The 15,351-nt window shown below is 43.9% G+C and overlaps 1 protein-coding gene across 1 annotated transcript in view; it reads left to right on the forward strand.

Annotated features, from left to right (window-relative positions):
* SCARF1 (scavenger receptor class F member 1) overlaps positions 1-15,351 on the forward strand; it is a 232,104-nt gene that overhangs the window by 130,875 nt on the left and 85,878 nt on the right. The window contains exons 8-9 of the mRNA XM_078680166.1: positions 2,410-2,524; positions 14,863-14,981. Of these exons, the coding sequence (XP_078536292.1) occupies positions 2,410-2,524; positions 14,863-14,981 (234 nt within the window). The remainder of the gene's footprint in view (positions 1-2,409; positions 2,525-14,862; positions 14,982-15,351) is intronic.

Genomic DNA, 15,351 nt, shown 5'->3' on the forward strand with positions numbered 1-15,351 from the left:
AGATAGATAGATAGAAGGTAGATGGATAGATAGACTTTAGATAGATAAATTAAAGATAGATAGGGAGTTTTTTATGCATCACTATATGTACATAAAGCTGTGATTATCAAATTCAGTGTAAAATATGCTTTCAGAATGCCTCCGTCCAAAATTAAGGCTGAGTATATATGTCTAGCAGTACCTGATATAAAACTGATGTTTGCAGCAACGGGGCTCCTGCTTACTTGAATTTCCGACTATGCACTTATTTTATATACGGATCCAATGCCACAAAATCCACCAGGAAGCTCCCATCAACATGTATAGGTATTGCAGTGTAACTGAGATGTACACAGATAAAACGTGATCCTGGGGGTTTCTCCGTCAAGCTCAGTCCTTCCCTAGGTGCCGCTGCTGCGCCTTCAAAGAGCACGCCCATGGGTGCAAAGGATCCGCGCAGCCCAGTCCAGGGGAAGGCAGATATTGAGAGGGAGGGCTGTCAGTGTTTAGAAATATTTATTTCAGTGTTGTACATGGCATCTTACAGAAAACAGTGCAACCACCTCATCCTGTACGTTTTCCATTTTCACATATCAAAAGAAAATGAACCAAGCTTGAAATTATGTTGATCGATATATAGTGATCAAAGTTAAAATGCTTAAAAATAATGGCATGTGAACCACCCGATTGCTGTTCAACTCTGAACATAGCAGTTGCCTGTTTAGAACAGATTCAAGCAAATGTGAGTCCTGTGGGGGTTATTTTGAGCTTCGAGAACAAAGAGTTTCCCTAACGAAAAAAAAGTGCAGCATGAGTAACAGCAGAAAGGAAAGGCACGTGATGACCCATGCGAAAACTAGGTCTTTACTGATCATAGTCCATCTGCTGGAAAAAGGATGTGGGGTAACGCCCAGAGATGCCGACTTTGGAGCTAGGGAACCAGGTTCGATTCTTGGCATCGGCTCAACATCCTGTGATTCAGGGCAAATTACTTAATCTCCCTGGGGCTACCAAGACATGAATGTATCCTTGTGTAATATAACTGGTGCTCATGTAAAGCACTCCAATCGCTTTGGGTTGAGTTAGCGCTATAAAAAAAACTGCAAAAAAAAAAACTAGCGGAAGTCAGAGAGAGGATGCAACAACAGGCAGTAAAGAACGGGGAGAGAGAGAACAACATAGAAGGATTGTGAGATGCAAAGAGAAATAAATAAATAACAAAGTAGCACGATCAGGAAAGAAAGAACGGTACGGGTAAAAACAGTAGCACTTGTAAAAAGCGCCCTTAAAGTAATATAAAAGTCCTGTAACAATGCATTAAAATGGCCCCTGCGTATGTTTAGCAGTAATTGGTTGCTGCTCTTGGAGAGTGCTACAGATAGGAAGAGGCATGACAGATACATGCCATGGGCAAATGAGGAGAAAAATTTTAATGTAGTGATGAGGGAGCCAGCCTATGGATGGGCTGTAGCCCACAAAGTACATATAACAGGTCCCTTTTCGAGACAGCGCATGCGTGCCACCTAGAGCCGAGACCTAAAAAACGATTTCTCCAGCAAGTGCGTTAACCACCAGAATTATCTGACCATTATTATTACTCCCTGAAACTTAATGGGCACACAAAGCTTTCTACAGTAGTGCCATACTCACAAAAGATATTTTAAAATGCAGCCTTAGTTACATGCTTCTAATGGGGTTTTATGATTGTCATCATCTACTTTTCCTTCCCGCCATTGCACACCAATGGCTATTTAACGGTGCATATCTACATTTGGTAGAACATGAATAAGATAACCTTTACAGTACATATAAAGACAGGATATCCAGATTGGAATTAGTTAATTCCAATGTTGTAACTTACTGCACTAATTAAACTGCATTGTGAAACATGGTGAAATGTTTTTTTATGCATCGGTTTCCACAAATAAGAATCACTCTGAATTTGTACTTAATTCCTAATGTTTACACCAGGAAGTTGAAGTACCGAAAAAATAAATCTACAACAAAAAACGTTTTTCTCTTTGCCTTACAAGCCGTATTTGCATTTAGTTATGATATAACTGCGCGTGTTTCATTCTGTCAAACATCGTAACCAATTAGGCCAGAATGGATAAAATGCAGCCTTTGTATCCAATTAGGCCAGAACAGATTTATTGTCACCTTTCTCCTTGTTGTCAATTTCTTTGTGACAGTGTTAAAAGAATGCGTATGTTGACTGTCAGACTGATTTTCATGACTTCGCCCCTCCACCTTTTTGTTGCCACACCTTGACCCCCAATTTATGGGTTCCAGGAGTAAATGTTTTCCATTTCCAGCTCTGTAGATTTTACATTGAGACTGTACGTGCTGCTGCGTGGATTTCTGTGTGTTTGAGCAGCACTTGGGGTACAGCTGCATGCAGGGTCTGACCCGGATGTCCTTTCTTCACAGACGCACAACACTACGGAGCGTTGGTAGCTGGGATACTCCTGCCTCTGCTGCTGCTTCTCCTCCTCCTGTGCTGCTGCTGGTGCTGCAGGAGCCGCTCGTTGGATTCAAAAGACAGGTACCCAATCTAGATAACATCCTCATCTCAGGACTATTCACCACAGCACCTTAGAGAAATGGAGTACCAATGCAGAGAGCAGGATATTCTAATATCCTCCCTCCATCACTTGATTCCGTTATCCTAGGGTCCCAGCACTTTACTACAAGATGCCTCTGCCATCACATAACTGCAATATTCTTGTGTCATTACCTTACTGTAATAGACTTCCATCATGACATTATTATACTATCCCTGTGCCATTTGGCTGTAATTTCTCTGCGCCATCACTTTGGTGCAATATTCCTGTATTGTCACTTTACTGTAATAGACTTCCATAATCATATTATTATACTATTCCTATGCCACTTTACTGTCATTTCTTTGCAGCATCACTTTACCACAGTATTTCTGTTTCACCCTTTTGCTGTAGTGGTTTTCAACCATCACTTTATTATAATATTCCTGTGCCACTGTACTGTAATTTCTCTGCACCACCATTTTTCAGCAATATCCTTTCGTCATCACTTAACTAGACTCTTGCTATGACCGAATGTTAGGGTATTATAACATCACGCTGCTTCGCTTTCCGCTACCGTCACTTTACTGTAATCGTGTTCCCTAGTCAGGATCACATTTTGTAACATCACTGTACCATTATGTTACTGCTACCTCCCTCCACCACTCCTTGGTTGTAATGTACCTGGTATCACTACAGCACTATCCTTTCACTGGCACTCTTTGTTTTGTTATTCTACTACCACTCCTTTACTGTCTCTTTACTGAAATGTTCATCTGCCATTCCGCTACAGTGATATTATCTGCCATTTGTAAAATTCCATTGTAATCAAATTAATGTACTATCAATTCCAAATTACTCTAATGTGTCAAAATCATTGCCTTACTATAATATCTCTTCTTGGCACTTTGCTATAACTTCCCCAGATGAAAGGTCTACTTCCTTGTACTCGCGCAAGAGGCTTAGAAGGCACACCGGCCATCTCACTTTTGCATGATTGCTCAAGGCTCTTCCCAATTGAAGCATTTATCTCAGCTTCATGAGGGTAAGAAACTTGCCTCTTCTCAGACATCCTGCTCCTCTCCTGAAGGGGAAAAATGGCTTTAAACGAGGTTCCTGGGTAACTCTGTAATTATATAGGCAAATGTGCCCATGGGAGGGCTGGCCCTGTCTTCAGTTTAGAGTTGAGGAAAGGGCTGTGGGGGTCAGAGACAATTTCCTCTTCTCACCCTCCATGTCAGAGCAGACATGAGTTTAAATTCTTTTTGTTTCCTCGACCAGCAGTCAATGAAAGGGCTATAACTGTGGAAATACCATTTTATCCTTGCTCCCTACTTCAGTTCAGCCCGCAGGTTAAGGCAAGAAAGAGCGATCCTTAAATATGCAATTAGATGTGCTCCTCAAGGGATCCTCTTGAAAAGACGATCACCTTCAAATATAGCTTTTTCTTACTTTTGAGAAACGAATACGCTGTTTCTGCCTATAGGGACCAGGTGGCCCAACTGAACTGCTGGGAGTTCCCTCGGAGGCTTGGATGGACAGCTGTTGACTCCCATATCTGCAAGCGGCCCATGATGCATCTAGATGAACAACCGGGCAACACTGGGTCTTGGTGTGGAGAGCCTGAGCAATAAGCTCCAGAAACAAGCCACTTTACTCACTTTATCCACTTCAGGGTTCTTTGGTACTAGGTAAAGGAGCTGATCCCCCCAGGCGTATTTGAGGCACCCAGAGAGGCTTCCCTTAAGCCTGCACCTAGACATGGACGCGGAGTCTTGGCAGAACGGGCACTTTGTCTGACCCGTACACAATTTTCTTGTTCAGAGCGCACTAGGGATCCCTGAGGGAAGACAGTAGGTTCTCCTGTGCCGGCACAAGTTTAACCTTTGCCAGGTTGGCTGCGCTCCTGTTCCAAGGGTCTCCTTTTTCGAATGCTACAGGTCGGCCGTCGAAACAGAAGTGAAACCAATATCCATTATTCCCGACTGAACTAGGTCTTTTTCCATCAAATAGTCCACAGAGAAATCACCTCTGAAACCCACTTATTATGTTTGGTTTTGCCGCTGACTTGGAAAGCCACCTGGTCCATAGGAAAGCAGGCTGACAAGCATCCTTGGCAAAAACTCTTTGCCATATAAGGTATTTATCAGTGTCAATAAACGTGCAGTCAGACATGGTGATGCTGTCCCCTGAAGAGCAGCTGATCATCGGTGTGAGTGTAATGCAGAAACTGGTGAGCATTTTGTTGAATTCCAGAATGACGTATGTCTCGGTCTTCTGCTCATATCCCCAAGGAGACCATGGCGGCCTCAGCAGAGTGGCCAGATGGCTGTATGTTTTCAGCGAACATTGAATTAGTTACATGCTACGTGGGTGCTCAGGAACCTGCCGGCACCCCACATCCCTTCTCTTCTTGATCGCATTCTGAAAGTGCAAACACCATCAGTTAGGCAAACTAAGGCATTCTTTGAGGCTTCACTTTCCTCTTCTGCTTGACGTCTTGGGAATCCTGGAATCCTTTTGAGATTTTCTGGGTGTTTTTATGGTGACCCTTTTTATTTGTTGAATCTCGTTCCTCTTCTTGTGCAACCTGTTTGCCACCCATTTGTCGGCAGTAAAAACTAGCAACTTTGGGTCTGTAACCTGGGAGTCAGCTAAGCGTTGACACGTTCCTAAAGGTCATGTGCTCACTAAGTGCTCCACAAATAACGGCTCAAACAGCCCCTAGACAAACTCTACTGATCGACTGTAGGTCGCTCCATGTACCCATGTTTCCCAAATCGTATGCTAGCTCTTAGCAGTTTCTTTAAAGTTCACCATGAACAGGATCTGAATAAATTCTCCTACTGATGCCTCAGTCATTTTGTTGTTCACCATTAAGCCAAGGGCAGGGGTCCGCAGACGAGGCTCCTCTTTGTTCTCGGATGGAACAATTTGTTGTTCCTTGTGTGGAATACTACACACACATTGGGCAGGGCCATATCCACTCTCATACCTCTGCTTTCTGAGGTGACACACTACTCTCAGCTGATATCCCAACATGGCTCTGAAGCCAGCTTTGTCCATCTATGCAATGAAGGCTCTTTTTAGCTGTTCTATGAGGTATTTGCTAGAGTACTTTATATTTACACCTATAATAACCTGACGTCTCGGCCCAGATCTTTCCGCTAACCTCAATGTCCACAGTTCCTACTGGCTGTAGGAAGTACGTAACAGGTTCAGAGGTAAAACTGAGTTTTGTTCCAAGTGAACCATGATGCCTTATACCAAAGGACTGATTTTGAATTTAGCTTATGTTCAGCATGGAAAATCTGCCAAATATTGGGTACTCTGCCAAGATTGTGAAGGTTTCCTTTTCTATGTGGCTGTCTTCAACTTGAAGACAGCCACTTTGAAGGGGAACGTCTTAGGAAAATTACTTCACTCCAGGCCGGCGTGAGCATGTTTAAATATCCTGCCGCTTGGAGCAGACCTGCCTTCCCTGCCAGCACTACTGCTGCCAGGGAAGGCGTGTTTGGCAGGAGATTTAAAAATGCTCCCACCTGGCGGGAGCAAACACGTTTCCTTGCCCATGCTGAAATGACCACTGCAAAGTTGGACACTAAAAATGTACCCCTAAAGTGAGGATACAGTTAATGAGCGGCCAGGGCGATGGGGTCACCGAGGCCTCTGAAGGCTCAGGGAGGGGGGCTGCATGCTCCCCTTCCCTTTTTGTAAAGAAATCAGCCCCAGGGGGATCGGGTCCCTGGGGCCTACCAAGGCTAAGGGAGAGGATGCCGCATGCCCCCTCCCTTTTTTATAATTTTGACCCCAGAGGATGGAGTTCCTGGGGCCTAAGGAGGCTCGGGGAGGGGGACATGCACCCCCTCACCTTAACTGACATATCAGGCTCAAAAGGAGTGGGGTTCCCGGGGCCCAAAATGGGATAGTGGATGGGGGCCTTACTCATGCCCATTCCCCATATAGATTTGTAAAAAAATGGTGGCAATGTTTTCCTTTATTTTGCCAGGATCCCATTTCATTGCAGCAAACGTTGTTGTTTTTTTGGTTGGGGCGGAGAGGTGGTCCATCTGGGTCCCCCCTACAGACCCTAAGGGGCAGGGTATCCCTTCAATGCCCCCTTATATTATTTACTTTATTAAACTGAGACTAATTAGGCTAATTTCACGAGTCCTGTAATGGGTGCCAGAAAATTTTTTCACGGGCAGACAATCAAAGCACTCATTCCCACGTGAGCATTTTGGCCCGAGGAAATAAAAGCTCCCTGGGCCAATCAAAAGGCTCTGTTTTTTTTAATTGGGCTCAAGGGACTCTAGTGAGAGTACAGAAGGTACAGTCTGCCAGATTTTTAAGTGACCGGCAAGTAGGAGGTCTTTTCTTAATGCACTGCCAGGAACCACCGTCACTGTGGTTCCGGTCAATGCATTTTACAGTTTGGTCCAGGGCTCCGTCGACATGACGGGCCCTGCACCAACCTGTATTCTTTTGTAAAATAAAAAACAATGTTCCCCTCGCCATGGGAGTCATCTCCCATGGCAAGGGGAGCATTTAGCAGTTTTCATTGCAACTTACCGTCAGGGTTTCCCTGGCAGTGATTAGCAGTAAAAACTGATCTCTAATTCCACCCATCAACATTTGGTGAGTGGAATTAGAGGTCAGCCACCGGCGACCCTTACTCCACAGGGCCGTCAGAGTGGTTTAAGCATGCATCTAAATTCAGTAGGCAGACCATTGTGGTGGCGGTAAGCATACTGCATTTCGACGGAGTATGCATACCGCCAACATATAAATTGTGCCCAGAATCTGCTTTGGGGCCGGCCAAACATTCATGCACACTTTGCATGTTCTCAATGCAGGCTGCATTACAGCCTACATGGAGAACATGACCGGTCTCCCATTCTCTGGCTGAGCACCCTTTGACGGCGCTCAGACCAATCACAAACCTGCATTGCAGTGTTATGATTGGCTATCAGGAGGCTGGGAGGTGGGTGAATCCTGCTTCCTGCACTGGAAACGGGGGAGAGGACCAAGAGGAGGCGGCCGCAATGGCGGGCATCAGCGGCTAACAGGTAAGTGTGTACTTTTTATTGTTTTTATTTTACTCCCTCCTTTCCCCCCACCCCCGTGACCCGCCCCCCTCCGCCTTCAAGTGCCAGCCGCCATTGCATTACTGTGACACAATTTCATGTAAATGGTTTAATAAACATTTTCAGGACAAATTACATTTACCATTTTATGGAAACCAGTTCATTGAATGTCTTTTAAAAAAAAAAAATGTTTATTGCCGTCTGCATTCTTATTTGAAAGGTGTAAATTAAATGGTTGCAGGTGTTACTTTCAGAAATATTTTTGTCAAAGGTATTTATTTCAATAATTTACGGCAGGGAACAACATTTCAGATTTATAGCAAAAATGAAATTGTATGCTTTTATTTCAATGTGCCCTCAACACCCGTAAACACCATATATCTCTGTCTCCTAAAATGTCTCCCCACTCATACACTACACCTATCCCTGGCCCTTAAACTTCACCAATCCCTGAACCATAAAGGCCATTTTCAACCCTTTCACCGCCTTGAGACCCTCAGGGGTGAATTGTCACGCTATAAAAACCTTGATTGATTGATTGACCCTAAGCTTCATGCATCCCTGAATCCTGAAAAACCCCGTATCACACCTAAACTCCACCCAACACCGAACACTAAACTCTACCCATCCCTGAATCCATAAAGATCTTTTTACTCTTAAACTTTACCCATCTCTTAACCTAAAGCCCCTCACTACCCCTAAACTCCACCTATTCCTGAACCCTGAAAGCTCCTTTTTACACCTGAACCCAACCCATCCCTTAGCTCTATAATCCTGCACCACCCTTAAGCTCCACCCATCACTAAACCCTAAGAAAAAATTCACCACCCCTGAAAACTAACCATTCATTACTCCTAAAACCCCTCACTACCGCTAAACTACCCCATCCCTGAACCCTAAAACCTCTATCTTTATCTAAACTCCACCTATCGCTGAACCCTTAATACCCCACACCACCCTGAACTCCGTCAATTCCTGAACACTAAAAACCCTTCACCCATCACTGAACCTTAAAAACACTCACCAGCCCGAAAATCCACCCATCCCTGAGCCCTAACAAACCCTCACTGCCTCTACAAATTACCTATCCTTGAACTCAAAAACCTTCACTACCTAAAATCTTCACCCAAGTGTGTGATTTTGGATGTCTCCTTAATATTATCCTTCCTTTGAAATGTTTCCTTTAATTTTCGATTTGTTTGTGTTTCCTTAAAATTGTATTTCACCTTTTAAGCTTGGCAATATGTTATTAAAAACTGCCCTGTATGCAGATGACCTCCTCTTGTACACCTCTAATCACTCAGTAGCAATACCCAGGCTATTTTATCTATCAGAAGAATTCGGAAAATTATCAGGTTACCAGATTAACAGGGAGAAAACAGAGATAATGGGTTGGAATAACAACATACATATACAGGGCGTGAAACAAAAAATGCGATACTTGGGAATCTATTTAACTCAAGCACTAAAGAACATACCATTACTCAGTTGGCAGACGGTGGTCAAAGACATTAATAAAACTTTAACAAGATGGGGGAATCTGCCACTAAATATCCATGGCCGAGTTAACCTCATCAAAATGACTATCCTTCCCAAATTGACTTTTTTATATAATTGTATCCCTTTATCATTTTCTTCGAAAGATATTAATATTCTCCAGGGTAAGATTGGTTCATTTATATGGGCTTGTAAGTCATCCAGGATAGCATGGAAAAAATTGAGAAGGGGTTTAAAAATTGGAGGTTTAGCCCTTCCAGACTTACTATCATATTGTCATGCCTTTCACTTTAAAAACTTCAGGCTACTTGCGAACACGTTAGACGCATCATCACAGGGCCGCTTGTTTCAGGCTTTATTATACGATTTACCTTATGACCACGATTATTTTTTATTCAAGTTCGGAGACCAGAATTTTTTTTAAAAAATTCGTCTTAAGATACTTCAGACTGCACTTAAAAACTGGGGGTTTATTCGGAAGGTTTTTAATATTCCTTATTATCATACATACACCCCAATCTGGGATTCCCCGGGAACGCCCCTATGTCTCCAAGATCAGCTCTCACAACCCCTGAAAATAGCTGGAATACAAAAGTGGGGAGATCTATGGGCAGATTCAGGCCTAATGGATTGGAACTCTTTAACACAACTCACTAATGGACACCTGACTAGGTTTAAATATTACCAACTATCTGCTTGGTGGTCAAGTCAGAATCTGCAGCGGGAAAAAGATCCAGACACTCTTGATGCAGTTTGTAGGGGGGGGGAAATGGATAAAAGAAGTATCGTTTTGGTATAAGTTGATAATTAAAGATGAAGAGAATAAACTACACTCAAAGGTGATAAATTTATGGGAAAACAGTATAGCTGAACTTCCTGAAGAAGGTAGTAAAATATGGTCAGATTCCTTTTCCCTTTCCCAGAGGTTAATCAAACCAGCTAATTTAAGACGCAATCATTTATTCACAGTTTATAGAGTATATTGGACCCCGGCCAAACTGCATAAGATAACACAAAATAATTATTACTGTCCCCGATGTAACTACATTGCAGCAGATGATGTCCATATCTTGTCCGGTAATCCAGGACTATTGGAAAGCGATTGTAGATTTTTTAGGTGAGATATTGTCAACAACCATTATATGTTCACCTAGACTTGTATTTTTCGGTTTACTGAAAGACTATAACATTAATAGTTTGGATACTCAGTTTATTTTTTATGTAGTAGTTATTGCTAGGAGACAAATTTGCATGGAGTGGAAGTCAACAGTTCCCCCCAGATTTGCAGAATGTTTAGAATATATAATGGAAGTATGTAAGATGGACATGGTCGGACGTAACGAGAATACTGAGAATGTCTGGTCTAAACTTGAGGTCTGGTTAAACAAGTAAATGGTCCAATGATTATGCCAGAGGTTGTGTCGGTCCTGTCCTCCCCCTGGCTTAAAGCCTTCCATCATCGGCTAGGGGGAGTAGGATAAGGAAAACAACCTACCTCTGGGACATCTCTGTTTGCCATGATACTGTCTCCAGGGCGGACTCGTAAATGTCAGTATAAGTGGCAACAGCGAGACCCATCTAGAGCATATGAAATCTGGTGGCATATATGAGGACACCAAAAAAAAAAATTGTATTTCCCTAAAATAGTTTTTCCGTGTTTTGGTTTCATCCAATGTGATTTCTCAGTTTTCGTTTTTCCATTAATTCACATACATCATGAATTCTCTGTATAATAAGGGTTTCAGGCAGATCTGCTTTGTATAAAATAGAAGCAGTGGGGCCAACACGAAGCCCTGCTTCAACCCTGTATTAATCTTCATCTTTCCTGAGGCGAGGCCATTGTGTGCAGTTTGACCTGTGCCCATGTATTCTAATACAAAGAATGAATGGCCCTCAACAGTGAAGTAGGAATTCCCATCTAACTTTGACCATACTATAAAATGGCAAAAAAATAACATCAAACCATCCGCTTTAAATAGGGCAGGTAGTGTGATGCAAGTACTCTGATGACCAGCCCTCTGTCCGGCTGTTGGAGTAAGCTTTCCTTTACAGAGCCAACGGGGGAACCTCTAACAGGAATCTGACAGTCTGTCCTGCAACCAATAGGGTCACTTCTGTGACAAAGTACTCTGTCTGCCATATTCAAATTCCAACCCATGGTCTGCTAAGTACTCAATATTGGGCATTAGTAGGTGATTGGTACCACCTCTAAACTGGAAATATGGAAAAACAAATTCAAAGTCAATGAAAGCAAGAAATGAAACAAAAGTACATTTAAATGCATCACTTGCGAAAACAAGAATCCTTCGAGAAAGTGACAAAGGAAACGTCTGACGTGGGCTGCAGTGATTGCAAGTGGAGGTGTCCTGGTGCCCGGAAGATGCCAGCATTTTGCTACCACGTGGTTAGACATACTAGTACCGGAAAACCAAAACAATTGTCAATGTCGCTACTCTTACTGGTCATGCTGAGAACTTTCGGGTGCCCTTAAGAGTCTCAATACTTTTTACACTATGAAGGGACATCTGACAATATAATGACCTGTAAGTGAAATTACTGTTTCAGTTGAGTTTTTTTTTTTTTTTTTACAATTACCATCATGCACCATTGGCCTTTGATATTGCACTTAAGGTTACGGTGAAGAGGGACTATATCTCAGCTGTGGTCACGCACAGCTCTTTTTTCTTGCTCCAGTGGGGCCTGCCTTTCTCTGTGACCTTGCAGCTTTGCCAAGAAACTCCTTGAGGGGTGCTTCAGGCATGGGACCCCTGTGCCATGAAAGCTGGAGGTCTCCTGATACTGGATCTGGACAAAAGTGCCCCTGGTTACTGCACCTTAATGTTGCCTGGTGAGGAAAAGGTGGGTGGTGAAAAGATTGTACCCCAAAACTCTCTATTAAAACAGGTTGGGTGGAGGGGGAGGATGCAAAGGCCCAATCCCAACTTTTCACCAGCAGGGAACGTACACGACAAACAAGGGAGAATATCACATGGCGATACATGGTCTTTGGTGCAGGGTGAGTAGGGGCATTCTCACAACATCTTAATTTGTGGTTGTCTTAGTCAGCTCTTCATTGTAATACTGTAAGTTGCTGTTCCAGTTCTTGGACAACAGAATCGTTTCAGGAGATGGCAGCCATGATCTTGTGATGATCCTGCTGCATTCCTTTCTTTGGAGGGATGCCTACTTCTGCTGAGAATTATTTCAGAAAAATAGTAGTTTAAGGAAATGTGCAGGAGAAGTTCACTCACGCTTTGTCCCAGAAGAGGCGGGTGGAAGCAACGTTGTTCCACGTTCCATTAGTAATCTTCAGATCCATACAGTACACGATGATGTTGCTCTTCCAAGGCCTGACTGCAGACCCCAGTATTTGTATAGTTCAGGAGACTCAGACTTTGATTGGCCCGGCCCTCAATGGGAAATGTCCTTTGTTATGCTTGCCCTCCCCTCTCTTCTGGCCCCCCTCTCTTGGCCCCTCTCCGGAACCCTCTTCCTCTGTTAAAACCCTCGGCATAAAGCTCAACTCTCAACTCACCCTTCACTCCCAGGTCAGCTCTGTGGTATCTTCCTCTTTCCTTTCACTGCGTACTATACGCAGGGTGTCCCGTTTCTTCACCTTCTCAGCTCTCAAACTCATCACCTTAGCCATGGTGGTGTCCCGCCTGGACTACGGCAACGCCCTATATGCAGGTATCCCTGCATATAGTTTACGGCGTTTGCAGCAGATACAAAACCAGGCGGCCCGCCTGGTCTTCAATCTTCCCAAATTCCACCGTTCTTCCCCTCTCTTGAAATCCCTGCACTGGCTCCCTGTGCGAGCCCGAATCCAATTCAAGCTCGCCTCCATCACTTTCTTGGCCCGACTGGACCTGGCTCCAGCATTTATCTCCTCAGAGATCACCCCCTATGTACCCACCAGGGAACTCCGCTCGTCCTCCCAGTCCCTCCTCACTATCCCACGCTACCGGACAAAGAAGTGGGGAGGTTCGAAATTTGCTACCCTTGCCCCAATCCTCTGGAATTCCCTTCCCTTGGATCTGCGATCCACCGCCCTGTACCCGCAATTTCACAAACATCTCAAAGCCCACTTGTTCACAAAATCCTTTGATTAAATCCCCAGCAGTCTCCCCCGTTTTTTAGCCCTGGATCTGGTTAGCAGCAGCGCCAAGAAACCGCAGGTGAACGAGCGCTCTACAAGTATTTTAAAACTCAAACTCAAAACTCAAACTCAAACTTGCGCCTAGCCAAGACCTCTTGATTTTACTAAGTGGACATGTAATATACTTATAAGGGCTTTCAGCCTGCCCTCTTTATCCACTGGCCTATGATGTTGTTATTTACATTTTTCTCTACTCACTACAACATACATCATAAGGCAGTGGGCCAACCCACTTCAGGCATTTGCTAACTTCACTATGAGTGACAGATTCTGTTTATTTCACAATGAGCCCATCCACACACAAAATGTTTCCATTATGTGCTTGGAATTATTATAGCAATGTGTCATTTTTGTGGCCCCCAACATATTTTTCCTTTTAGCCAATCTTTTTTTATCAGATTGACTAGGGTCCAGCAGTTTCCCCGACAATAAACATTACAAAAACCATGACAGACTAAAACAAGCTTTGACAAAACCAAGACGTTGGCCATCGACGCTATATCTATTAGCTGTGCCAATGCATGTTTGAAATGTGTGGCGGCCAGGTACTCAGAAAAGGGATATATTTCAGGAAACTTATTTCAGGCAAATTAAGGGATGTTGGCGAGACCGAAAGGTATGTGGATGCCAAGTCACAGAGCCAGCCACATGAAAATAACCCTTCAAGTGGTTAATGGTCTCTGGAGGAGTAGGGCACTTTACCCCGCATGCTTTTACAACATGTGCCATTACCCCACATTTTTTACCCCGCAGAACCTTTTACAACGCAGGGCTCTACAATACAATCCATCACCGCGCATTCCCCATTACAACGCAATTTACTATTCTAGCTCCTCTGGGGCCTTACTTTGGGGAATGCGTTGTAATGGTTTGTGGTGTACAAGTCCTGTGTTATAAAAGATTTTGCAGAGTAAAAAATGCGGGGTAATGGCATGCGTTGGAACGCATGCATTGTAAAGGATGTTTACCCCCTGGAGTACTGGGTTATTTAATGGAGATCTAGAGTATTACAGGCTGTTTAAACCTTGAGTGCAGAAGGGAACCAAGGGAAGCTCCAATTGTAAGAGATTACTTGTGGTTTACATGGGGATTTTGGTCCTCTCCCTAAAGGTACAGGTATTCTTTGAACTCAATACATAGTAGACTAACTGCTATTTTGCCGCCAATGCACGGGGACTATTTTGGCACATGCCCCAACCAGTGACAGCCTACTGCTCTGCTGCTAAGCAGTGTAGGTCCTCTGGTCAGCTAGGATATCAGAGATTACAGGAAACATACAACAGTAGAACATTGACTGAAAAAGCAAAAAAAAAAGACACAATGTAGGATAGATGTTTGATACAGTATGCAGCTTTGAATTGAACCAGAAAAAGAAAAAAATAACCCATTGTACTGTATATGCAACCAGATCTCTGCAGTTATCTTTCTTAACTCATAAAAATGTGCATTCACCTGGACCGTACATGGCAGCCAACAAGATTCCTCCATACACCTGCTTCGTACAAAGATCAACATCCACCTCCTTGGCTATCGCTTGTCTTCTCTTGGTTATCTCTTATCTTCTCGCTCTGTTGTTGATGATGACCCTCTCTTGCAGGGCTGCTGACGGCGGTGCTATGTCCGGTGTGAAACACCACTTCCAGGGCATGGTGGCGGATCTCAGTGCTATGTGTCCATGCACCTCCATGGGAAGCTCAAGACTCTCCTGGGTCACTGGTAAGAACAGATCTAAATCAACCAAAAAAAGCATCATGAAATGTCACCTCACATAGTCAATAGTGGCTTCTTCGGGTTCACCAGTAAACATTGGAAGATCAGAGGGACCTGCTGAGGCCCCTTCTTCCAAATGGCCTTAGAGATGGACTTCATATCATGGGCTGGGTTTGGTAACTCTCTGGTAATGTAAAGTGAGATGATCCATTAATGGGGTATGCACAAGGAGGGAGCCAAGTACCTCCAAAAGAGGCTGGTCTTTTATCATCCGACCAGGTCTCTGAGGTCGGAAGCCCTGTACCTTGCTGTTGTCCCCCGGGTAAAGAAAGCGCGCCTCGGAGGCCGCTCTTTTGGACTGTTGGCATCTCAGTCG

This window comes from Lissotriton helveticus, chromosome 3_1 (genome assembly GCF_964261635.1).
Source record: "Lissotriton helveticus chromosome 3_1, aLisHel1.1, whole genome shotgun sequence".
NCBI classification, from domain to species: Eukaryota; Metazoa; Chordata; class Amphibia; order Caudata; family Salamandridae; genus Lissotriton; species Lissotriton helveticus.